Source organism: Panthera onca, chromosome D1 (assembly GCF_046562875.1).
Source record: "Panthera onca isolate mPanOnc1 chromosome D1, mPanOnc1 haplotype 2, whole genome shotgun sequence".
NCBI lineage: Eukaryota > Metazoa > Chordata > Mammalia > Carnivora > Felidae > Panthera > Panthera onca.
Genome location: NC_138348.1, coordinates 100,320,765 through 100,344,999, shown reverse-complemented (window position 1 = coordinate 100,344,999; position 24,235 = coordinate 100,320,765). Strand labels below are relative to the sequence as shown.

At 42.7% G+C, this 24,235-nt stretch overlaps 1 protein-coding gene across 10 annotated transcripts in view; it reads right to left on the bottom strand.

Moving 5' to 3' along the window:
* The window catches only part of SIK3 (SIK family kinase 3), a 241,684-nt gene extending 217,963 nt beyond the window's left edge, over nt 1-23,721 (bottom strand). For 7 of the 10 annotated variants that reach the window (XM_060604824.3, XM_078432769.2, XM_060604825.3 and 4 more), the window contains exon 1: nt 23,405-23,714. In XM_060604824.3, coding sequence (XP_060460807.3) covers nt 23,405-23,677 — 273 coding nt within the window. In that variant the 5' untranslated portion in view covers nt 23,678-23,714. Of the gene's footprint in view, nt 1-23,404 lie in introns of all 10 variants that reach the window. The other 3 variants (XM_060604823.3, XM_060604829.3, XM_078432773.2) reach the window with 2 other exon arrangements.
* Between the last annotated feature and the right edge of the window lie 514 nt (nt 23,722-24,235).

The following is a 24,235-nucleotide window of genomic DNA, read 5'->3' as shown; positions in this document are numbered from 1 at the left end:
GCTTCCCATTTTAAGTGAGTTAATAGTTGGTAGGACATTTAAGCCTAACAGATTACAGGCACAGTGCTAAGAGATCAACAATAGGTTAGCTCCATTCCTTAGCCATGAATTTCATCCCTCATTAAGCACAAGGGGAACCAGACAAGAAGGTGTGCAACAATCAGCTCAAATACAAACTCTCTACTGGCAAACAATATAAATGCACACAGTGAATCAGTGGGGCCATCTTCATTCGTTTGCAGCACGATTAAGATAAACAGCAAATTTAGGCAAACAACTGGGAAGAATTAAAAAAAAAATTTTTTTTAAAGCATAATCTTCACAATGACCTCTAATATAACTTGGACATTCAGCAGGGCAGGGTGAATCAAAACACTTTTATCATCTGCTGACTTGGGCTCAGCATTGTAGACGACAATAAAGAACATGACAGGCTCTGCCTTTAAGGAACTTACACTCTAGCTGGTAAGACGAGACTAAGACACTTCAGCAATTAACCCACAGTATGAGATGTCACTAAGCACTCCACTGCATGAATCAGATTTAAAGTAGTGAAGCTCACAGAAGAGTCGGGTCAGCAAGGGCTAAAGAAGTCCAAGAGGGTTACAGAAAGCTCAGAAGAGGGGCGCCTGGGTGATTCCATTGGTTAAGCGTCTGACTCTTGATTTCTGCTCAGGTCATGATCTCACGGTTCATGGGTTCGAGCCCCACGTCGGGCTCTGTGCCAACAGCTTGGAGCCTGGATGAAGCCTGCTTCAGACTCTGTGTCTCCCTCTCTCTCTGCCACTCCCCCACTAATGCTCTCTCTCTCTCTCTCTCTCTCTCAAAAATGAACATTTTTTTTAAAAAAAGGGTTTTTTTTAAGAAGAAGAATAAAGAAGAAGAAGAAGAAGAAAAAGAAGAAGAGGAGGAGGAGGAGGAGGAGGAGGAGGAGGAGGAGGAGGAAGAAGAAGAAGAAGAAGAAGAAGAAGAAGAAGAAGAAGAAGAAGAAGAAACAACAACAACAACAACAACAACAACCACAACCCAGAAGGCAGGGCAGGTTAGGAAGCAGTAACACCAGGACAGACTGTAAGCTCATGTGGACAGAGACCATGTCTTCCTCGTGTCCACAACTCCATCCCAAAGCCTGCTACAGTGTCTGGAACACAGGAGCCACTCAAATATTGGTAGATGATTAGAAGGACAAATAGAAGAAAGGAAAGAAGGGAGGAAACAAAGAATAGACATTCCAGAAAAAAATATTTTTTTAAATGAAAGATTAAACGTGGCAATTTCATGAAACAGGGAAGAATCACAGGATGGTGAGAAATTAAGTAAAACAGGTGGAATGAACCCAAATCACCCATGGTTTTAAAAGTCAGTCAAGAGAGATATAAAACTGATCCCATATTAAATACTAAAATGAACATATCCAGAAAGCACATTCTGTCGTGCTTCCACTTTTTAAGAACACTAGCAGTACAAATGGCCATTTTCCTTAAGATGATCACTCATCTTGGTGATGTTCTAGGACATAATCTGGAAAATGTACTAACACTTCTCCAGAGAACTAATACCACTAGCTAATGCAGATGAATGATTTCTCTCCCCAAATATTTTTACTATCTGGAAATGTGCCTGGGTTATCACTAAGGTCAGTTTCTTTGATAGTTGTGCAATCAAAAAGGCCTGAGATGCACCACGATTAAGGCAAAAGACTGGGGGCTGGGGGGGAGGGGGGAATGAGGGGGGGTGACCTAGCAGAAAAGCCAGTGACTGATGCTGAAGCATAGCTTCCAGGTGATGATTTCACCAAACTGTCGACCTCCCATATTAACTAACAGTCCCCTACAATGGTGGCCGCAAGTAAATCGAAAGTATTCTCCAATATTTTGCAGGATAATGTTAAAGGTTTGAGGGGAATAAAATCTAGTTGAGTCCAAAGTTTATAAGCATTCAAAATCCGTCAAGTCAAGAAGATTCTTACTCTCTCAAACTTCGCAATAGGAGAGTTCATAATTACATTATTGTATATGGATTCCCTCCCTAGACTTTTCACCCCAAGAAGTTCTAGGTCCTGGCTACCACCAGCTGTGGTCTTCAGTGGCAGCTATATCATCTCTGTAGAGAAGGACTTCAGAAAGAGCAATGTAATGGGGGAGGGGACACTGGAGAATTTTAAAGCTACGTAATGCACGGCAAGAGCATGACTTCAATTTAAATTATGTGCTTGTTCAGAGTGAGTCTGGCCAGTCCTTAGCCTCTCCAATGGTCATTTTTCCTTGGCATTCCTTCTACTCTTTCAGCCTAAATCATCTGTAACAGCCAAGGTGTCTGGTTACATATTAACAGTTACAATGACAGTGACAGAATTCTGGTTATTTAGAATTCCACTGTTCAATTTTGGTGCCTAGTGCCACCTGGTATGGCAGAAAGAACAAAAGTCTTGGAGTCCTACTGGCCTACTTAGAAATTTTAGCTCTACCACAGAAAAGATACATGACCGTGGACAAGTTGCCTAACTGTACCTCAGTTTCCTCAACTAGCTGTAACAACAGACGCTTTGCAAAGTTGTTGAGAAGTCAGCCTGTATGACATGAAGCATGAAGAACATGGAAAGTACTTAGCACATGGAAATCATGACGGGAGGCTGATAACCAGGCCTACGCTCACATTTCCAAATACTATTAACTGGACGATAATAACATAAATCATGCTGATGTTGTCCTCCATGATTCTCACTCTCTCTAGTCCAGTTGTGGGCTGACTTAAGCTGCCCTCCTGTATTTTCATCTAATCTCTGGAAGAAGACCCTCTCCCAGTACTCAGTCTTGAGGCCAAAAACGACTAACATTTACAGCCATCTCCTTGCCATTAGCATACTATCATCCCCTCCCTGACTCTAAGGTCTGGAGAAAATCCTCTGTTTTCATTATCACCTATTTCTGTTTTATGGCCTACCCCAAATGCACTCCCTTAACAGATATTGAACAATGTTTTTTCCCCAGTCTATCCTAGGGAACTCTGAAAGCCTCCAGTTTCTCAAGAACCACCATACATCGGCTTACCTTCCTAACACACTCCAAGATGGCAGTCAACCCGTGATGTTCTGCCAGTGCCTAAACGCCTTTATGTCTCTGTCAGAGGCGGACCCAGCTCCTCTCTGCCCTGGCAAACGGGATCCTGATTTTAGAATGACAGATACATCTCCATCTCTCTCTCTTCCTCTCTCCATCTCTCTCTCTCTCTCTCTCTCAAGCTTGCCTCATCCAGGTTTATTTCGTATTATTCTCCTGCCACCACTTCCCTACATCCCCACCGGAACATCCCCATTTTGGGTAAAGTGACAAGGTACCAATGGGAGTTCGAAGACCTTGGTTCTTCTACCGCTACCTCTGCCGCTCAAAACTGTTCAGAAGGGATATCTACTTCCTCATGGATAAATTTTTTTTTTTTAACGTTTATTTATTTTTGAGACAGAGAGAGACAGGGCATGAACGGGGGAGGGTCAGAGAGAGGGAGACACAGAATCCGAAACAGGCTCCAGGCTCTGAGCTGTCAGCACAGAGCCCGACGCAGGGCTCGAACTCACAGACTGGGAGATCATGACCTGAGCCGAAGTCGGCCGCCCAACCGACTGAGCCACCCAGGCGCCCCTTCCTCATGGATAAAATCGTGGCCTTACCTCACAGGATTGCGTTAAGACTCAAATATGACATCTGTAAACATGTTATACAGATCTGAGATATTATTATAACTATAACAAGTTTCTACTATGACTTAAAACATTTACTTTTGAATATAAAACCCTAATATATTTCTTTAAAACCACTAATTTTGGGGGGGTTGTTTTGAGGAAGAGAGAGACAACAAGCAAATGAATGGGGGAGAGGGGGAGAGGGAGAAGAAAAGGAAGAGGGAGAGGGGGAGGGGCAGGGGGAGGGGAGGGAGAGGGAGAGGAAGAATGAATCTCAAGCAGGCTTTACATTTACCATGGAGCCCAATGCAGGGCTCAGTCCCACAATCCTAGGATCACCACCTGAGCTGAAATCAAGAGTTGCATGCTTAACCGATTGAGCCACCCAGGCACCCCTCAAGTATTATTTACATTAGCAAGATTCAAAAAAAAAAAAAAAAAAAACAGTCATCCACAAGGAGACCAACTTAAAAAAAAAAAAAGATACATTCTTTCATGGGAATACCGTAAAGCATTTCTTTTTAATTAGAAAGCTCCTCATATAGTTACGTGTAACAACCCTCAAGATACAATAGTGAAAAAAGACACAGGCTAGTATGTAGAATTTACTACAATTTGTTTTTAAAGAGGGGTATAGTAAATAGAGATACACATTTACTTGTATACACATAAAATATCTCAGGATGCGTAAGACACTGATAACACCAACTGCCTATGGGAAAGGGGTCTGGATGGTTATAGGGTATGTGTGGGCAGGAAACTTTTCTGTATTTCACTCTTCTGTAGCTTTTAAATTTTTGAACCTCTAGTGCCCCGGATGGGGTTGGAAAGTCATCTCTTCACACAACTATAAACCTGAGCAATAATATGAACCATTAATGAGGGTGACAGCGCACCTGACAACTCATTTCCGGGGTCAGCCTCAACTTCACAATTACCACCACCTAACAGACTGTTCTCTTCCGCAGTCTCATTCCATCAAGTGACTAGAGTTCGTTTATTCCTTCTCATCAAACTTCCTGACCTGCTTATTTTAAGTCTGTGTGCTGTGCATTTCCACACTCAAAATTATTTATAAATTCCGAAAACTTACTGTCTTTAGAGTCCTACTGCAAGCCCCCAGAAGGGACCTCTGGACCGTAACATTTCCTAACCTTCAGGGTTGGTCAGGGATCCATTCCGATGCTAGCTTTTCTGAACCAAAAACTAAATTCTGTCTCTTACTCCAGATCAACCACAGGATCCATGCAAACCATTAATCTGAGTCTCAACGATTAGAAGGCTATGACGTAGACCATCCCCCTATTTAGAGAAGAGTAAATCATGTTAGTATCTTCCAACGTGGCAGAAAAGCACTCCTTCTAAACCTTGCAAAATAACTCTTCCGTGGGGTAAGAGTGACCGAGAACATTCTCCCAAACCTAAGTCTTAAATGGTATGGCCTTAAACCTGACTTGAATGGTGCCGGGATGACATAACTGGACCTAAAACACTGCTCAGAACAGCAAAAGCACTACCTCCGTGCTGCTCTCCTATGGCAAGCAGGTTATTTTTGGACCTGGCCTATGAAATAGCACTTTGTTGACTCTGAGCTTCACCCTCTGAATATTCCTTTCACATCCAACCTTGGTTTGCACTTTCTGGCACAGAGCTCCAAAACCTCAACGGAATACATAATGAAATGCCGGGTTACTTCAGCGCAAAAAGGTCAAGCCTACAAGAGCTTTCTCACTGGGAAATCTCTTCAATGAAAGCATATAGAAAATTGCTGACTCCCTTTCCCTTCTCCCTTTTTCCAACAGCTATTTGCTTTCTTTGGAGCAAATCTTCAGTCAAACACAAAAGCCAACAACCTAGCAAAGCTCAAACACAGACAGGTGTTTTGCAAGCACAGTAAATCTCAAGAGTACCTAATCAACCTGAGATAACATCTACTAACAAGCTGCTCACTGGTGTGCTGGAACAGTTAACTGCCTAAAAATCTCGCAGTTAAGACTGGCATTGAGAAAAGTCAGGAATACAACTAAAACAAAAGTAAGCCCATTTTCCACCAACAGAAACTTGCAAAAGGAAGAACTGTGTAAGTCAACTAGTCCTGCCACACAAAAACCCTTCATTCCAGGGTTATTTTCAGTGGTGTTTAATTCTAGGGTGGAGACTAAGGGTCCCAAACAAACCTACTTTATTTTTCTGCTTTCATACTTCTAGAATCCATGGTTAGGCTTATTAAGGAAAAGTCTAAACGTAACAAAACCACTATTTTATTTTTCAAAGAATATGGGTAATCACCTAAAATACACTTGTAAATTAGCAATTATTTAGAATCAAGAGTTTTGTCGAAGCGCTCTGGAATAATGTTCCAACAGAAAAGTAAGCAAGGATTCTTTTGCAATAGGTACGCTCTGTTCCATTAGCTCCACTCCCCAGACATTAAACTTCTGTAATACTCAGAAGACCCTCATGTTAGTTCCTGCATAAGGACGACGGGACAGAAAATCCCAAGAGAATATTCTATTTCAGACTGTAAGAATGTCTAATGTTTTACAGAAAAAAGGAGAGTCACCAAAGAAACAGAAAGTGGCTCGTGAGCAGTGTTACCTGAACTTCACCCAAGTCATATGCAACGAATTGATCTAATATTGCACGCCACAGGAAAGACATGCGTCGTGCACAAGGTGAGAAAACCAAGGTCACTGAACTGAATTCTGTATACCACTTGTAAGCAATAATTTTTCCACTATCTGCCTTTGCTGTCAGCTGGGTGCCAACGCAATTTCTTGATGCCTTTTCTGCCACCTACCCTCTCCCTGTATATTCTGCATTAAAAGATTGTGAGAAAAATGTTTTTTTTTTTTTTTAGAGATACCCAAGATTATAAAATGAGTTTTTAAAAAGCACTTAGGATGTCAAGTCAGAGCTAAAGATGTCATATCCTAGAAAAACTCCAATAAGTAACACCCCCAAACCAATTCTACTTTGCAGGCTGCCTCTTGGAAGAGATGGAACATTTAAATCAGTAATTTAAGTGAATGTTTTCTAAGGGCTAGCAACGGAGATTATGGTGCTTCCCAAACTGGTATATTTAAGAATATTTGAGCCTGACCTTCCAAATACGCTTTAAGTCGTATAAAGCTATAATAATTAAAGCCACCCGGTATCAAAGCAAGTAAAGACTTAAAAGAGGCTTAAAGGGGTGCCTGGGTGGCTCAGCTGGTTGGGTATCTGATTCTTGATTTCAGCTCAGATCATGATTCTCACGGTTCATGGGATCGAGCCCCGTGTCGGGGTCCATGCTGACAGTACAGAGCCTGCTTGGTGTTCTCTCTCTCCTTCTCTCTCTGCCCTGCCCCTGCACATGCACACTCTCTCTATAAATAAGTAAAGAACTTAAAAATAAAAAATAAAAAAATAAAAGAGCTTAGAAACATAACCAGCATGTGGAGATTTTATAGATAAAGGAAAGACATCAGGAAAGAAATAATTACTCAAGAAACTGTGACGAGACAATAAGCTAGGTATCTGGAGAAAAAGGTTCATTCGTTCAGTAAATGGAAGGCCTGGCATGAGGCAGGCACTGTGCTCAACACTGAAAATAAGAACAAGGGAGGAGAAAAAAACTATACAATCATTGCCCTCAAGGAGCTTACAGTCTGGCAGGAGAAGAAAGCTATTAATAACCACAAAAATAAATGTAAAATCACAACTCCAGCAAATTCCCTGATCCCTTCTCATTCGGTCCACACCAAAATACATTCCACGTTAAGCAAAGATCTAAATTTAAAAATAAAGCCATCCTGAGAACAAACTGAGGGTTGATGGGGGGTGGGAGGGAGGGGAGGGTGGGTGATGGGTATTGAGGAGAGCACCTTTTGGGATGAGCACTGGGTGTTGTATGGAAACCAATCTGACAATAAATTTCACATATTGAAAAAAAATTAAAATTAAAAAAATAAATAAATAAAATAAAGCCATCAAAGTACTCGATGAAAAAATGGGTAAAAAAATTTTTTTCATTAGAATGAGAACGGAAACTGTATGAGAAGCCATAAAGCAAAAAAACAGGAAAACCTGACTACACACATAAATTCAAATGACAAACCCAAAAACATAATCTGTAAAATTTTAAGGGATAACTAATTTCCCTAATATTCAAAAAGCTATTGCACAATACTGAGGAAAGGCCATAAAGCCCAATAGAAAAGTAGGCAAAAGGGGCAACTAGGTGGCTCAGTCAGTGAAGCATCCAACTTCAGTTCAGATCATGATCTCACAGATTGTGAGTTTGAGGGATGAGTTCAAGCCCCACCTCAGGCTTAAGCCTCGGGCTGCTTCAGATTCTCAGTCTCCCTCTCTCTCTCAAAAATAAATAAACATTTAAAAAAGAAAAGAAAAGTAGACAAAGGACACAAACAATTCCAATAAGAAAATACAAATGGCCAAGCAGCAAATTAAATAATTTGCTAATAAATAAGTATAAACTAAAATAATATTTTTTTACCTGTCAGATTGGCTCTCTAAAAAGGTGGCTGGTTGCCAATGTTAAAGAGAACAGAAAGAGCACTGTGGTACACTCTTGAGTGCAGTGAATTAGCTTGGCCTTTCTTGGAGGGCAGTTTGGCAACGTTTAAAACTTGAAGCATTCATACTTCGAAGCATGCATCCCTCTTCTAGTGAATTACTGTATTAAATTACTGGGAGAATGAAGAACCTAGTTTCAAAAGGAGATCCTAGCACCGTATGTATCAAAATGGAAAAGAAAACATAACTTTTGGGACCTCTACTCTAAGCTGGACCCGATAAAAATGCATTTAACATTTTTATTTTTAAAAATTAAGTCTGGGGGCACCTGGGTGGCTCAGTCGGTTAAGCGGCCGACTTCGGCTCAGGTCATGATCTCGCGGTCCGTGAGTTCGAGCCCCGCGACGGGCTCTGTGCTGACAGCTCAGAGCCTGGAGCCTGTTTCAGATTCTGTGTCTCCCTCTCTCTGACCCTCCCCTGTTCATGCTCTGTCTCTCTCTGTCTCAAAAATAAATAAAGGTTAAAAAAAAAAATTAAAAGAAAAAAATTAAGTCTGAGTCTTTTGAGTATTAAATAATGCAAAGCAATAAATGAAATAGAAACACTAACATAAGTGTGCAAATATACATGTGCAGAGAGGCTAACAGATATAATTTGTAATAAAAAACAATAAAAGCTGGGAACAACATTAAATCTATCAATAGGGTATAACTTAAATAAATTACAGTGTATCCATAAAATGGAATACTCGGCAGCCATTAAAAAGATTGAAACTAGAGGGGCGCCTGGGTGGCGCAGTCGGTTAAGCGTCCGACTTCAGCCAGGTCACGATCTCGCGGTCCGTGAGTTCGAGCCCCGCGTCAGGCTCTGGGCTGATGGCTCGGAGCCTGGAGCCTGTTTCCGATTCTGTGTCTCCCTCTCCCTCTGCCCCTCCCCCGTTCATGCTCTGTCTCTCTCTGTCCCAAAAATAAAAATAAAAAAACGTTGAAAAAAAAAAAAAAGATTGAAACTAGAGCAAAATGTACTAACATGGGAGAAGATCAGAGATATATTATTCAAATTAAAAAATAAGTAACAAACTGGATGTGTGGTATGATCCCTTTTTAATAAAAAAAAAAAAACATAAAATGTTAACACGTGAATAGGAAAATCTGGTTATAAAATGTTAACAATGGGGCTCCTGGGTGGCCCAGTCAGTTGAGCATCCGACTCTTGATTCCAGCTCAGGTCATGATCCCAGGGTCTTGGGATCGAGCTCCACATCAGGCTCCACGCTAGGCAGGCATGGAGCCTGTTTAAGATTCTCTCTTTCCCCCTCTGTCCCTCTGCCCCTCTCCACTGCGCGCTCTCTCTCTCTCTCTCTCTCTCTCTCTCTATTTTCTCTGAAGAAAGGGAACTACTACTTCCTATGTCATATACTTGTAAAGTTTGATTATTTCATAAGACACATGTATCAGATAGATACACGGATGTTTTTAAACAGTCTTTGAGGCTACAAAATGTCCTGGAAAAGGGAGAACTATTTGAAAGTAGGAGAAAGGAAGAGAATGAGAAAAAATAGAAGAAAATATTCACAACAGACCATATAATTTCAGAGTTAGAATAACCTTACAAATTAAGAAACGAGTGCATCAGGGGCACCTGGGTGGCTCAGTCAGTTCAGTGTCCGATTTCAGCTCAGGTCATGATCTCATGGTTCATGAGTTCAAGCCACGTGTCAGGCTCTGTGCTGACAGCTCAGAGCTTGGACCCTGCTTTGGATTCCACGTCTCCATCTCTCTCTGCCCCTCCCCCATGCTCACTCTCTCTCTGTCTCTCAAAAATAAATAAAAACATTTTAAAAAATTAAAAAAGAAAGAAACAAGCGCATCAAAATTAAAAACTTTTGTGCTACTAACAAAACCATCAAGGAAGTGAAAAGACACCCCAAAAAACGGGAGAAAATATTTGTAAATCATCTGATAAAGAACTTGTACCCGGAATACGTAAAGAATTCTTACAACTCAACAACAAAAAGACAAATAACCCCACAAAAATACAGGCAAAAATCGAAATGGACACTTCTCCAAAGATCTACAAATCGGCAATCAGTGCATGAAAAGATGCTCAACACCAACAGTCATTAGGAAAATGCAAATCAAAACCACAATGAAATACCACTTCATATCCACTAGGATGGCCGGATTAAAAGTTCTGGTGAGGATATAGAAAAACTGCAACCCTCACTGATTCCTGGTGGGAATGTAGAATGGGAACAGCCATTTTGGAAAACAGTTTGGCAATTCCTCAAAAAGTTACACGTGGAGCTACATGATCGGGCAATTTCACCCTTGAGTGTGTACACCCGAGAGAAATAAAAACATCTGTCCACACGAAAACTTGTATGTGAGTGTTCATAACAGCGTTGCTCACAACAGGCAAAGAGTAGAAACAATGCAAATGCCCATCAGTTCACGAACGGATAAACCAAGAGCAGTCTAGCCGTGCAGAAAACTATTATTTGGCCATAAAAAGTCATGAAATTCTGAATTCTGACATGCATCTCTGCCAGCACATATATGAACCTTGAAGACACTATGCTAAGTGAAAGAAGCCAGACACAAGAGGCCATATTTTGTATGATTCTATTTCTATGAAATGTCCAGAAGACACAAATCTAGAAAACTGATTAGTGGTTGCTTAGGGCTGGGGGAAGGAGGCTGAGGAAATGGGTAATGACTGCTAACTGGTATATGCCATTTTTTTTAAGGGGAATGAAAATGTTCTAAAATTGTGCTGATGGCTGCACAACTCTGTGAGTATACTAAAAACACTGAATTGAGTGAATTGTATAGCATGTGAATTATATCTCAGTAAAGCTCTTAAAATATATATATACAAAAAAAAACAAAACAAAACTGGAAGCTCCATGAGGTTAAGTGATTTGGCCAAAGAAAATTGCTAGCTATTAAAAATTAAATCTGCCAACATGTGCCTGGACTTCCACACTAATTCTCAATTCATTGCTAAAGACTGCCTCAGGCAATTTTGATGGGCCAATAAGGTTCCCCAAAGAGCTGAAAAAGCAGAAAACACAAGTACTAGCATAAGAAAAGGAAGAGAAATTTAGGTAACACAACTGAAATATGGTTTTAAAATTGTATGTAACTCCAAGATGGAGTCCTGACCTAAAAAAAAAAATCTAGCCCCCCCCCCCCCTTGATATAAGACGTTGTGACTCAGTATAACAGTACCCCTTTTACTAAGAGCTCAATTAGATCAGGGCACTGGATGCAGCTGCTGACTGAAAAGGAAGAAGAAAAATGAGATCAGAAGAGGCAGCGCAGGCTGAAATCACTGGCCACCCTTCTGCATGTGTCCAAGGGGCCAACGAACGACACGCTTCAAACTAGTTACTTTATTCTCAAGGGATGTAAAACCCTTTAAGGAGATCCGAAAGAACCACGCTCAAATTCGATTATGTACCAGAACTACTCTATACAGATAAAATATTTAGGTCTAATATATGAACGTGGTGTCTCTGCAGCTGACTTACACACAGAGATCATTGCTGGAATACAACTGTCCCATTTGACTAGAATAACAGTATCACTGTTGATGTAGAAATGGAAAGTAAGCCAAGAACATGCAATCACTAAAAACATTATTTTGAGGATTTGGAAAAATGAGCTACTAAAAAAAACTCATCTATTGTCCGAACGCTGCTTTATGCAACATTCTAATGAACATTTTGACAGAAGGAAGGACAACAGGAGGCAGGAAGCAGAAAGAAAGAAGAAATCCTGCAGGTGCCCATCTAATCCAAATAAGAAACACACATCTCTGCTCCTGCCTTTCACAATAAAAACAATTCTGTTTCTTGTGGCATAGGAACCAAGATTTCTTTTGCCAGGAACAGAAAACAACTTACTACATGAAAATGTCAACTTGTTCCATGGAACACCACACTGGCAGTGAACACATATAAACCTTTTAAACTAGAGAGTCTGGCTGTTTCCTCACCAAAATTTTAACGTCGCTGGCCCATGATCAAATTCAATTCAGTTCACGCAAACTCTAACAGAAGTGGACAAAAATACCACCCTGAAGTATACGCTTTAAATAAAAGATTCTATAAAATATCTTGTCCCCAAATTGCTAACAACCTCCCCTTATTTATAATTTTATGTTAGTGCAGAAGCTCTCTTAACCCACCTCCACTCAACCAACCTGCCCCAATAACCAATGCTTCCCCTTCACTCTGGGAAGCCACTGGTACCCCAGCATGCAAACTGGCCCCAATGAATAGCCACTCTAACTCTCCATCTTTCTGCTTCCACCCATTGAGATGCATGCTTACCAAGAGTTGTTTCTTCCCCCAAACCTATTTATACCAGGTGCTCTTGTTACTAGTCATGTGAAATCAGGGAGGAAAGAAAGGCATGTTTCTATGAAAACTAAGTTGAATGCTTAAAGAGACTTGGTAAAGTCAAATTAGATGTAGATGAAACAGATGTAAAAGACTGGCGGGGGGAGGGAATCATAAAACTCAAGAGGGATCCTGTGCTCATACTGCTTCACAAATGCCTTTCAATTCATGCTCTGCTTTAAAAAAGCAAAACAAACTGGAAATCAAAGATGATAAACTCTGGGTATGTTTAATGCAAACAAGATGAAGGAACTCCAATCAAGACATCAACACACCAAGAAAGGCCTTGGCCCTACATCAAAAGATTAGCTAGTGAATGTGTTTCTTAAATTGCGAAGAGAAAGAGAAGGAGAGGAAACCTATAGAGTAAAACAAACAAATTAAAAACAAAAACTTAAGGGGCATCAATTACAATGTATGGACCTCATGGAGACCCTGATTCAAACAAATAACTGGTTAAAAAAAAAGAAAAAAAATATGTATATGTGACAACCAGGGAAATCTTAACACTAACTTGATATTTAATGACACTAAGGAATTACTGTTGTTTTAGGTAGGATAATGGTCTTGAGGTTATATTTTTTGAAAAAGAATCCTCGTTTACAGATACATGCCAATATTTACAGATAAAATTATAGGATTCTATAATCTGTTTCAAAATAAACTAGAAAGAATTGGGAAGGGGTACAGATGAAAGATTGGCCATGAAGTGGTAACAGCATAAGCTGGGTGATGAGTCCACGGGGGTTCATTATACTAGTCTCTCGACTTTTGTTTATGTTTGAAATTTTCCAGAATAAACACTTTTAAAAAGATTAGTGAATGTCTATATATATCTTAAATTAAAATACTAAAATTACAGAGGCCACTGGGTGGCTCAGTCGGTTAAGCGTCCGACTCTTGATTTCGGCTCAGGTCACAATCTCACAGTTTGTGGGATTGGGCCCCACGGTGGGCTCCACACCAGTGCAGAGCCTGCTTGGAATTCTCTCTCTCCCTCTCTCTGTCCCTCCCCCACTTGCACTCTCTCTCTCATCATAAGTAAATAAACATTAAAAACAAGATAAAGGAAGAAGGCCTCCTCATACATGCTGCGGAGGCTAAGCCTGGCACAACCTTTCGCGAAAGCAATGTGGCAACACAGGTATCAAGCGTCTTGAAAACATGGGTATCCTCTGACCCAGTCATTTCACTTCTAACAATGTATCCTGAGCAAAAAATCTGAAATGCATCAGACTCGTGGGCAAAAAGGGGCATCACAGCAAATTTGGAAGCGAAAAACTGGGAAGGACCTTCAATTATGAAAAAAATTTCAAAAAATGACAGTAGTCTGATAATGGAAAAGTATACACGCATTAAAATTGATGTTTACAGTTTCCAATGATGAGAAAAGGAATAAAATAGTACAGCAATATGATCCCAATTACATATCTTAAAATATGAATGACTACTGCCTCTAGGTGACAGGATTAGGGTGATCTTTTTCCCTTTGCTTCTTTATAATTTCCTGAGTTTTCCCCCCAAATGTCTTCCATGGATACAAATTACTTTTATAATGGGGGGGGGGGGGGGGGGACAGGGCCAAGTGATAGAAGAAAGCCCAGTAATAATAATAAGCAATTGGGCTGAAGTAAGAGAATCTATGCTTAACACCTCTTCCTCCCCTATCAGGTTTAGGCTATAAGCATTGAATTGCTCCTTTAACTTCACCTACAGTCTACCCTGACCAGAATAAAATTTATCCTCTTGTCTTCCCAGTACCGGGAGCTGCTACTTTTTGGATACAGATGACACAACAAATACTAGTTGAATTAGTCCATTAAAGGAAAGGGCCATTAAAAGTAACCCATTCAAGTTAAAAGCCAGTGACAGAAAAGTTTTGTTTTGTTTTTAAATCAGATCACTTAGGATAAAAAAAAAAAAAAAAAAAAAAAAAAGAACAACAAATATTTGAAAGTTATGTCAGAAAGTGCTAACGGCCCAAGACAGTTTGGTGAGTCTGCTCGGAGGCAGAAGAGAAAACAAGGCCCTGGCTGACTATACCACACTGGATGTACTACCATGGAGCCTTCTCAAGGAAATAACCCATTGGGAGCCTTTATATAAAAGAACGTTCCCTTTAAAGTAAGGGACTGGAACTTAAATTGCAGGATTTATTTTAGATATACTAATAATGAAAGTTTGAGATATGCCAAAAATAATTACTTGCCCAGAAAGCTTGTGAAATCTCCTCACTCAGACATTTGTGAAGGAAAAAAAAAAAAAAAAAAAAAAATAGACAATTACTTTCCTTTAACATCTTAACTGGAGATGGGAGATTTCAGTAGTAAAATTCTAAGATGTACTCTAAAAAGTGTTATGAGTATAAAACAAACTCAGCTTCCATTTTTTTAATCCTGATACCCATTCACTACATGAGTATTTACGGGCATTGCAGGAGACACTGAGAATATAGCAACAAACAGATTAAAATCCCTTCCCTCGCGAGCTTGCATGATCACACTGTGCCTCCTAACATGCTTTAAAAGTTAGATATTTTCTTTTTTTTTTAAGTAAATTTATTTTTAGAAATTTCGAGCACGTCACAAACAGCATCCAGCATTTGGACTGATACAGAGAAGTGCTTAATGAAGATTTCTGAAACAAGACTAAAAAACTGTGTGGCTGAGTACTGGGGTGGCAGGCAGACTTAACTTCATCATATATAAATATGTACTTTTTGAATTTTGTGCCATGTATCATCCATTCCTGGTTTTTGACAATTAATTTTTCAAAAGTTCGCAGGATGGATGGACGGATGGAAGGAAAAATTTGTTCCCAAAAAAATTCAGTCTCAACAAATGTGATTAGCTGGGGCACCTGGGTGGCTCAGTAAGTTAAGCATCCGACTCTTAATTTCGGCCCAGGTCATGATCTCAAGGTCCATGAGTTTGAAGCCTGCATGGGATTTTCTCTCTCTCCCTCTCTCTCTCTCTCTGCCCCTCCCCAGCTCAGTCCAGCTCTGTCTCAAAGTAAATAAAGTAAAAAAAAAAAAAAAAAAAAAAAAAAGAAATGTGATTAGCCAACCTCGATTTTCACATCCAATTCTTCTGTAGGGAGCAATAAGTTAGGCACACTGCTGGCAAATAAAGCTGAAATACTAGAGCTGAAACTAAGCAGAAATTTGAAAATTTCTCAGAACTTCCTAATCAGAACCTAAATATAGTTTAAGATAAGAACCAAAAGTATCCAAGTGAGTGAGCACAGCCCACACGGACAAGCTTAAACAGGCAATGGGTATATTTCTCCCTCCTTTTCAGTTTCTAGGAAATGAAGCTGAGTATTCATAATCTGATTCCTACCTTTCTGACAAACCAAATTCTCACATGAAATACGTAGCAGCCAGAGACTTCTTGTCTTCAACGGATCACACACCTCATAAACAGAAGTATATTCCTAAACGTAATTTCACCATAGCTCATCCAACAGTTTGGTAGTAGCTGAAGGAATTTTATTCTGAACATATCCAAAACAAGCCCTTTCAAGCTAATTCATCCAAGACTGCTGAGGCTTCTCAAAGACATTGCCTGGGTCAGTTATTTAACAATTATTTATTACATTAGGACAAAAGTGCATGATGTATATCATTTTCATTCTCTGGATGTTATCGGTCTGAGACAGGATAACTGTTCTATGCCAAAAGGGACCAAGGTACTCACTATTAGAGAGGTCAGGGACTCATTTGATGCTTGAGGTGATTCACCTACGGAACAGGCGTAGCTTGTGGACCAGAGAGTAGAACCACGTAAGTGGAGCCCTAGATAACTGGTTCTCTTGGCCCTCACCTGTGTCATCAAGGGTATGTATCTTGGTGACCAGTTCTCTTACTGAGTTAAAGGATGGCACCATGCCCTAGAAATTGGTAGTGATCTGGTAAGGAAGGAGTCCATCTCAGAAAGGTACTTTCAAAAACAGACCAGACCAGACCAGACCAACAGAGCAGAAGTATAATTACTCATATTCCCTCGGAGTAAGCTAGATATAGTGGTGAAAGAAAACTATATAAGGCAGACTGTGTTTATGGTCATTGCCTTTTCTGTGTTCACTGCTTTCCTTTTTTACTTCCTTAGTATTTGGAAAGGGTTTTTGGGGGGTTTTTTGTTTTGGTTTGGTTTTTCTGAAAGGCTTTTTTGATGCCTCAGTCAAGTCAAGGGGACACCAAGTGGTATCTCAGTAGGATTCAAAGGCAAAGCAATGGTCCCATGAAGGACTACTGGTGCATGGCAGAAGTCACAGAGTGAAATAATGCCAAAGGACAGATGAAATACAGTGTTGGTATACTTACCCTTCCTCCCTACTCGGAAATTTTTCCTCTTATCATGGTATCTCATTTTGGAGTTTTTGTACTAGAAATGATAAATGTCTTAGACTTTAGTTAGTAGGTACATCTTATTTCCTTAATAAAAGATCAAGAGGGCAAAGACAATGTTTTCTATGACTGGGTGAATCAGGGTAGAGTTAACTAGGAATAGGGATGCCTGGATTCTAATTCCAACTTCACCATTAACTAGCTGTCAGATTCTGGGCAAATGGTGCAGTGGGGGGATAGAAGATACCACAGAAAGACAAGATTCTAATAGATAATTGGTCTGAACTAGTTTAATAGTCCCTAAAAGCCTAAGATTCTAAATTTCATGCTGTCTACCTTTCTAGACTCTGGAAAAGAAAGAGTTGAAACATGTCTAAGATTTTGTGTGTGTGCCACCCCCCCACCCCAAATCAGCAAGTATTGTTGGCTGATTATGTTTACTTTATATGCAAAATGTATGTCATTCTCTTATAGGTGTAAAAGAATGTAAGCTGTTAAAACTGAACGCTGCCCCCATCTGAAGAAATGCATTAGAAAAAGCATTTTTACCCTTAACCATAAAATAACCAGCATGGATTTTTAAAATCATTAATCAGATGATACCAGAGCTCTACTTTGATATCCTCTGATGCCAATCCCATTTCATATCCAATTCCATAAAACGGCCACCCTCCTCCTTGTTCACTAGGCTCTAGTCACCACGACCTTGGGTCTAATCTTTGGATAAACCAAGTTCATTTCCATCCTAAGACTGTTGCCCTTGCCATTCCTTCTGCACTGAAAATTCTGTCTCCTAAACCTTCCTAGGCTGGCTTTTTCTCGTCATTCAGGTGTCAGCTCAAATATCATCACCTTGGAAAGGCCTTCTTTGAGAACACCTGAGGCAGCACAATTTTCCTCATTGTATTCATCACTGTATGAAGTTGTGTGTGTGTTTCCATCTTTCTTGTCTGTTTCCTTGCATTAGAAAGTAAGCTTCAAGAAGGCAAGGGGCTTTTTCTCTTTCTTGTTATTGGTGTACTCAAGAGCCTAGGATAGAACCTGACCCCACATTCGGATTCAGCAATCATGTGTCAAGTGAATGGATGGATAAGGCAAAGGCTCCATCCCTGGACAAAGATGTTTTTGACGTTTTTTAGAATTATAGAGGTTCTGGTGAGCAGAGAGCATTTCTTCTTCTCTTCAAAGCATCCATTTTGTTCTCTCTTATGCCGTGAACTAGAAAACATTCGCCAGATTGATGCTTGGAAAATGAAAACAGCACTTCTGGCACAGAAATAACTAGTCTGGGCACCTCTGGCTTGAGCCAGATCTATGACTTTCTAGGGAGCTGGCACCAAAGTCAGAATGTTAAAATAAACAGCTTTGATGTTGAAAGTGGAATACTGGTATTCTGACTCTGGAGAAACCAGTCCAAATCAATCTTAGCTCTTCACAAAATTTCAACAAAGTCAGTAACCCCATCACAACTGCATCAAAATGAAGTCAGTCATCTTTCAATAGTCATTTTTAGATTATCTAAAGATGGAACTATCCTCCTCAAAGGTATCTAATGCAACCTCGCTTTCATTTCCTTTTTGATACAATTCTCTTTTCTATTTACCAATGAGTCTTGCTTTCGGCCATCTAATGAGTGTAAGCATCATCTACTCTGCTTCATTACACTCCTCCTTAGAAGTGAAAATAATACCACTTCCCACTCTGAGTTGCTCTTTTCATGGAAATGAGTTTGCACTAAACCACACAGCACACAGATGTGTCAACGCTGTTCAACATTTGGAATGGGGTCATGGGGCAAAATGTTTTCTCTGTGTAATATCTAAAGTGAAGAATCCTGACCTTGGTCTTCTAAGTAGCACCCTCTGCACCCAAATGCAAATGCATCCTTCAGCTTGCAGGAATACTTCTTCATACCCTCCACCAAATTTAAGTGAATCTCTGGGAGGAAAGTATACTCAAAGAAACTCTGTTCCATCACCAATGTAACCAGGAGTCGTTACACAAACACACTGAAAATCCGGGGTGGCCCAAAGCAAAAGCCAGTGTCAGTTTTCGGCAGACAAGTCTCACAATTGCTTTAAAAGAAAAAAAGTTTAGGGGCGCCCGGCTGGCTCAAGTCAGTGGAGTGTGAGACTCTTGATCTCGGGGTTGTGAGTTCAAGCCCCACAGTGGGCATAGAGATTAGTTTAAAAAAATGGAAACTAATGGAAAATCGTGTTTTAAAATGTCAATCTCATGAAATTAGCCCACAGTCCACAGGAGCTCAACCCCGGTATCACAAAGTGGCATCTGAAATAACAGCAACCTAACTGTTTTGCCCTGAAAGCATATCATGAAGGTGGCATCTACCTGCACGAACAGGATGTGCATTCATGAACTGTTCCAAATGGGTAAAAGGCAGAAGAGGAGGGGCTATGCCCCACGCATCTCTGTTACCGCAGCTGCCGATGATAGTTCCCGTATCCCTACTGCGTGCCAGGCATATTCCAGTAGCATCCCCTATCTTATCTTATTTAATCTCCACAGCACCCCAACCCGTGAGGCACGTACTACCATCATCTCATCTTTACAGGTGAGCAAATCCAAGCACAGAGAGGTTACACAATTTACCCAAGATCATGCAGCCACTAAGCAGAAGAGGATCCAAGCCCAGGCAGCCTTATCCAAAGCCCAACCTCTTAACTACAATCCAGTAACAAGCAAGTGATACACATTTGCTGAAAGGACATTTTGTAAGTATTTGACCAATGACTTTTATAGTCACGTATACATTTTTAAAACGCACACAACACAGATCTACTCTTTGTCCCCACTCATCCAACGAGTGAAGGTATAATCAGGCACCGGGAACAGCCTATAAGCAAATTGGAAGCAGAGAATCTTTTTTTAATGTCTTTAATACTTTACAGTGTCCTACCAAAAGACGAGAGCCAGAGAATCTCAGACCAAGCCTTCAACAAGAGGAAAAAAAAAATGTCTTTCTCCAAAAGAAAACTAAGAAGAAGATAGGACAAAGACAGCCAGGGTGAGCTGCTGACCAAAGTATGTCACAGATGAACGTTCTCTCCTGGTAAGTGCACCGCAGTGATGCCCCAAGCACCGCAGTGCTAACAGTACTCGGTCTGAGCTCACCACTGCTGGGCTGCATAAGTCACCCACAACATAACAGGAAAACATCTCCTTTTCTCTACTGATTTTATTCAGCCCGGGGCCCTACTCCAGGAGGTTTGAAAGTTAACAGAACCTGGGAAAGAGCCAGCTTTACCACTTATTGTTGCGTGGAGGGCAGCTTAGTCAATAAATGAAGTTTACTTTTTAGCCTCTTAGTCCTTGGAATGGGCAGTGTGTGGAAGAAAAAATAGATCATAAATACTTCCCTGAAGTTCAGAAAGCATGTATGACCTACCCTCCTTCAACACAGATAGCTTCTGAATTACCAGAGTCTAATTGTTCAAGATGGTTTTATGTAAAACCCAGACCATCCAGTGGCTTACAGGGGGAAAAGGAGAAAGAAAAAAAAAATCATGCACCTCTAAAAGATGAAAAAAGAAAATTATAGATTCGAGAAAGACATGAAAAAAAAATAGCTCTCTTGGGCTCCAAGTGACCTTACTGCAGGAGTAAGATAAACGCTGCAGTGCACGGGGAGAGAAAAATCTGTTTCTCTGAGTTACTGAAACAGCAGCTCCTGCATTTACCAGTACCTAGGCACCTTCCTCGCCATTATATAACCAAATCATGGCCTTACTAGGCCATCGCACTGTATGTCAACAGCTGTTAGGCACATCTAAGCTGTCAGCATTTAAGAATCCCTTCCAGAGTGGATTCAGATAACCATGGAGCAGGCCAAAATATGCTCATCGCTCACCCAGAGCACATGACAACTCCTTGTGAATTAAGCTTCACTCACTTCGTCAGAGTAATTTAAGCAGCAAAAGATAGGGCGCTTGTAACTGTAACTAGGAAATTGCACACTGCTACAGAAACACAAATGAGTGCTGGTGTGGTCCCCTCACACATGCAACTCATTGTCCGAGCCAATTCAGCCTCATTCAGGATTTCGAATATTTCCATACATAGGAATTACATAACTGCATACCACAAATGATCAAAGATGAAAACCGACATAAACAGTGACACCCATTTATAAACAAGCTAATGTTTAAGATGCTGCAGTCCTAAAGGATACCAAGGCCTCAGAGAAAAACCAAGAAACACACACACACAGGAAAATTAGAAAGCGAGCAGATCAGCCATAATTAGCCACTGGCTTTGCTGACTACTGAAGACAGAAACGTCTCTTTTATACATAAAGCCAAGAATCAACTGTTTGCAATTACGTTTACAAAAACATACAACCCTGTCTGTCGCAGACTATTTTATCAATATTTTGGTGTATCCAAGGGCTGGAGGACACAAAATTCTTTAAATCACAGATACCATAAACCAGGCAACCAATTAAATTCATGGAGTCCATCCCCTAGAGGTCAGAGCGAAATAATCACAGGACCTCAATGTGATTACTGAGAAGAGAGGGGAAAGGGAGAAAAATAAAATCAAAAAAGGAAATCCTGAAACAAGGAACAAAGCTCTGGAACGACTAGGGCTGTTTATAAACACAACTTTGGCTTAGCCAACAGTCAACAGAACTGTAAACACCTGGGGGGGGGGGGGAGAGGGGGCTGGACAGAGATGCACCCAAGCTTGGCTGAGTCTAGTCCCCCTCAGGGTCTGACAGGGACATCAGAGAACCCTGGACTTTGGTACCTCATTCAGCTCAGACCTACAGACTTGAGGCCCTCTGATAAAAACTGACAAAAAAGCTGAAGGGGGCCCCCCAGAGGAAGTGAAACTGACCAATCAATTTTCCACAGCCACCTACCCTGCCACCCTGGTTTAAAAAAAAAAAAAAAAAAAAAAGGCCCCCTGCAGGCTTTGACAGAAAGGAGGGAAAAAGGAACTTCAGGGTGCAAGCGAGCAGGAGAGAAGGCCTAGATGAGCTACTGGCTTCTGAAAACAAGCAATTGCCATAAAAGCAACAACAACGTAGGTGATGATAAGCAGGGGCTAGGCTGAGAAGGTGAGGAATTGATGTGGCTTTGGTAGGAAGCAGCAGCAGCTGTAAGGGTTCTTCATTAGCCCGGGGTTGAGGGGAAACACAAAGTGCAGTTTTAAATATAATGAATGACTACACTGAAAGTATTCATTCAAGTGAGAGGTTGAGCAAAGAAAGAAATCTGGAGTACAAATGGGCTTTGTGGGTCCTATCAAAACCCAAAGATTTCTCCTGATGACTTCGATTCCAGTATTTCCAATGAAGAAAGCTACAGGAAAGAAAGTGCTACCCGTTTCCTCAAAAAAAAAAAAAAAAAAAAAAAAATCTTCTATGTCAAACTGTGTATGTATACTTGTATGGCTTCCTAATTGACCTTGGCCAATTTCATTACTACAGCTCCACAAATCCCTTGAGAACCAAAGGGCCCAGTGGAATCCTCCAGGGTCTGGGTTTCTCATACACCTCCTCAGTCGCCCACCAGGCTTTCCCCCCCCCCCCCCCCCACCACTGAGAGCCCACCCTGGGCTCTATAAAGCCCATGATTCCAGACCCTCCAGCAACTAAAAATAACCAGCAACCCAGTTCTCCCAAATTGTTTAACCCCTGATTACCTAGTGCCAACCATGAACCTGGGGCGCCCTGGGCCTCTGTTCCCTGAGCCCCTTCCTGCGGAAAAGCAAAGTAATTTTTTTCCTCCTTATTTCCCCATTTTCTTCATCGCCTCCTCGGATAATGTGGTCTGTCCTCGGGCTCCCATTGCTACCAACCCATCAGTCTCAGACGATCAAACGCCGATTGGCATCTGCCATAAGGTCTCGGGTCCCTCGTATCTCCCAGCACCCTGCACCCACCACACACCCCTAGTCCATGTCCTTGTCCCCCTCCTAACTCCCCCGGCTGCCAGTTTACCCTCGTCTTCCCCCCATCCTCCTGTCCACATTTCCTATCCACCCCCCCGCCCTCATTCCCTTAGGATTTCCTAATTGCTGCTTCCAGAGTCGTCTCAGCTCACAGTCTCTGGCTCCGTGAGAGTTCCAAACCTCTTCCTTCCAATCGCCCCTTCCACTACCCTCCGCAAAGCCCTGGGCACCCCCTCCCCATCCCCGGCTTCTCGGTCCCCAGGGTCTCCGCGCTCAAGTCTCCTCCCCCCCCCCCCCCCCCCGCCCCACGACCCCCTCGGCCGCGGAGTTTCCCCTCTCTCGGCTCGCCCCCTCCTCACTCCCCTCCGCGTCCGTCTCCCCGATCCCCAACGCTCCCCGCCACCACCCCGAGCCCCGCTCCCCGCGCCGACCCCTCAGCCTCCCTGTCGCGGGGTCGCTCCTGCCCCCGCCACTCTCGGACCCACGGTCCCGGGCCGCGCAGCCCCGCAGCCGCCCGCTCCCGCCGCGCCACTACCTTGGCCTTGGTGACGAGGTGCGTGGCCCGCTTGACCACAGCGAAGTTGCCCTTGCCGATGGTGCGGTCGATCTCGTAGTAGCCGATGCGGGCAGGCACCGGCCCGCGGGAGGCCGGGGCTGGGGGACGCGGCGGGCCAGCCGCCGGGGGCACGGCAGCTGGGGCGGCCGGGGGCCCCGGGGCGGGCGGAGGCAGCAGGCGGCCCGCCGGCCCGGCTCCCCCCGCTGCGGCCCCGGCAGCCCCGCCAGCTCCGCTCGCCGCCGCCGCCGCCATCTTGTTGTGCAGTGAAACCTCCCGGGCCCGCGGGGAGCCGGCGGGGAGGGGGGGGGGGGCGGGGGGAGAGGGGGCAGAGGGGCGGGAAAAAGAGGGGGGGCCTGACGGACGTCACCCGGGGAGGCGGGGCGCCCGCGCCGCCGGGGCCCGGCGCCATGGCAACCGCGCGTCACGTGCCGACGCGCGTCACTGCCCGCAGCCATGGCAACCGTGACCTCACCGGCGAGCTCGACCTTCCTGCGTGGGCCCCGCTCCTCTGGCGCCGGCTCCCGGGTGCCCCCCTCCGGGGATGAGCCAGTGGGCACCGCGAGCGCGCCCGCCGGTTCCTAGCCGCCGCCGCCGCCGCCGCAGCGCTCGGGAGCCCGGGCCCGAGGCCAGCCCCCGGTCGCCCCTGGAACGGCTGACCTGACCCCTGCTCTGACCTTTGTCCCAGTTCAGCACTCACCCGGCGTCCCTTAAAACAAAATATTTCCTCATCACCAAAAATACCGGCCTTGTCCCACTTTAGCCCTTGAGGCCACAAAGGCAGGAATAGCTACAGCACCGAAGAAACTGTAA